General features: G+C 64.3%; 1 protein-coding gene across 1 annotated transcript; it reads left to right on the top strand.

Annotated features, from left to right (window-relative positions):
• Nucleotides 1-3: 3 nt before the first annotated feature.
• On the top strand, nt 4-424 carry LOC106512787 (putative pectinesterase/pectinesterase inhibitor 28; the record flags this gene model as incomplete). Its single annotated transcript, XM_014001321.1, has 1 exon — nt 4-424. A coding segment is annotated over one exon (421 nt), but the record flags the coding sequence as incomplete, so codon positions are not given.
• Nucleotides 425-428: the final 4 nt, after the last annotated feature.

The following is a 428-nucleotide window of genomic DNA, read 5'->3' as shown; positions in this document are numbered from 1 at the left end:
CCCATCGCCTCCTCATCACCTGGGTCGTCGCCCTTCGCCTCCGCTTTGCCTGGGTCGTCACCCATCGCCTCCTCATCACCTGGGTCGTCGCCCATCGCCTCCTCATCACCTGGGTCGTCGCCCTTCGCCTCCGCTTTGCCTGGGTCGTCGCCCTTCGCCTCCGCTTTGCCTGGGTCGTCGCCCTTCGCCTCCGCTTCGCCTGGGTCGTCGCCCATCGCCTCCTCATCACCTGGGTCATCGCCCATTGCCTCCTCATCACCTGGGTCATCGCCCATTGCCTCCTCATCACCTAGGTCATCGCCCTTCGCCTCCACTTCGCCTCTGTTGCCTGTGTTCGCCATCACTGACGTTCTGGCTCCGGCAAACTCCGCTGACTCTTGGTCTGCTCCAGTCTCCTCCTTTGGCTCTTCATCTGCTCCCGCCTCCTC

The sequence above is a fragment of the Austrofundulus limnaeus genome, unplaced genomic scaffold (genome assembly GCF_001266775.1).
Source record: "Austrofundulus limnaeus strain Quisiro unplaced genomic scaffold, Austrofundulus_limnaeus-1.0 Scaffold13757, whole genome shotgun sequence".
Classification (NCBI taxonomy): Eukaryota; Metazoa; Chordata; class Actinopteri; order Cyprinodontiformes; family Rivulidae; genus Austrofundulus; species Austrofundulus limnaeus.
The sequence above is the reverse complement of the archived record's forward strand: the minus strand, read 5'-3'. Positions and strand labels throughout refer to the sequence as shown.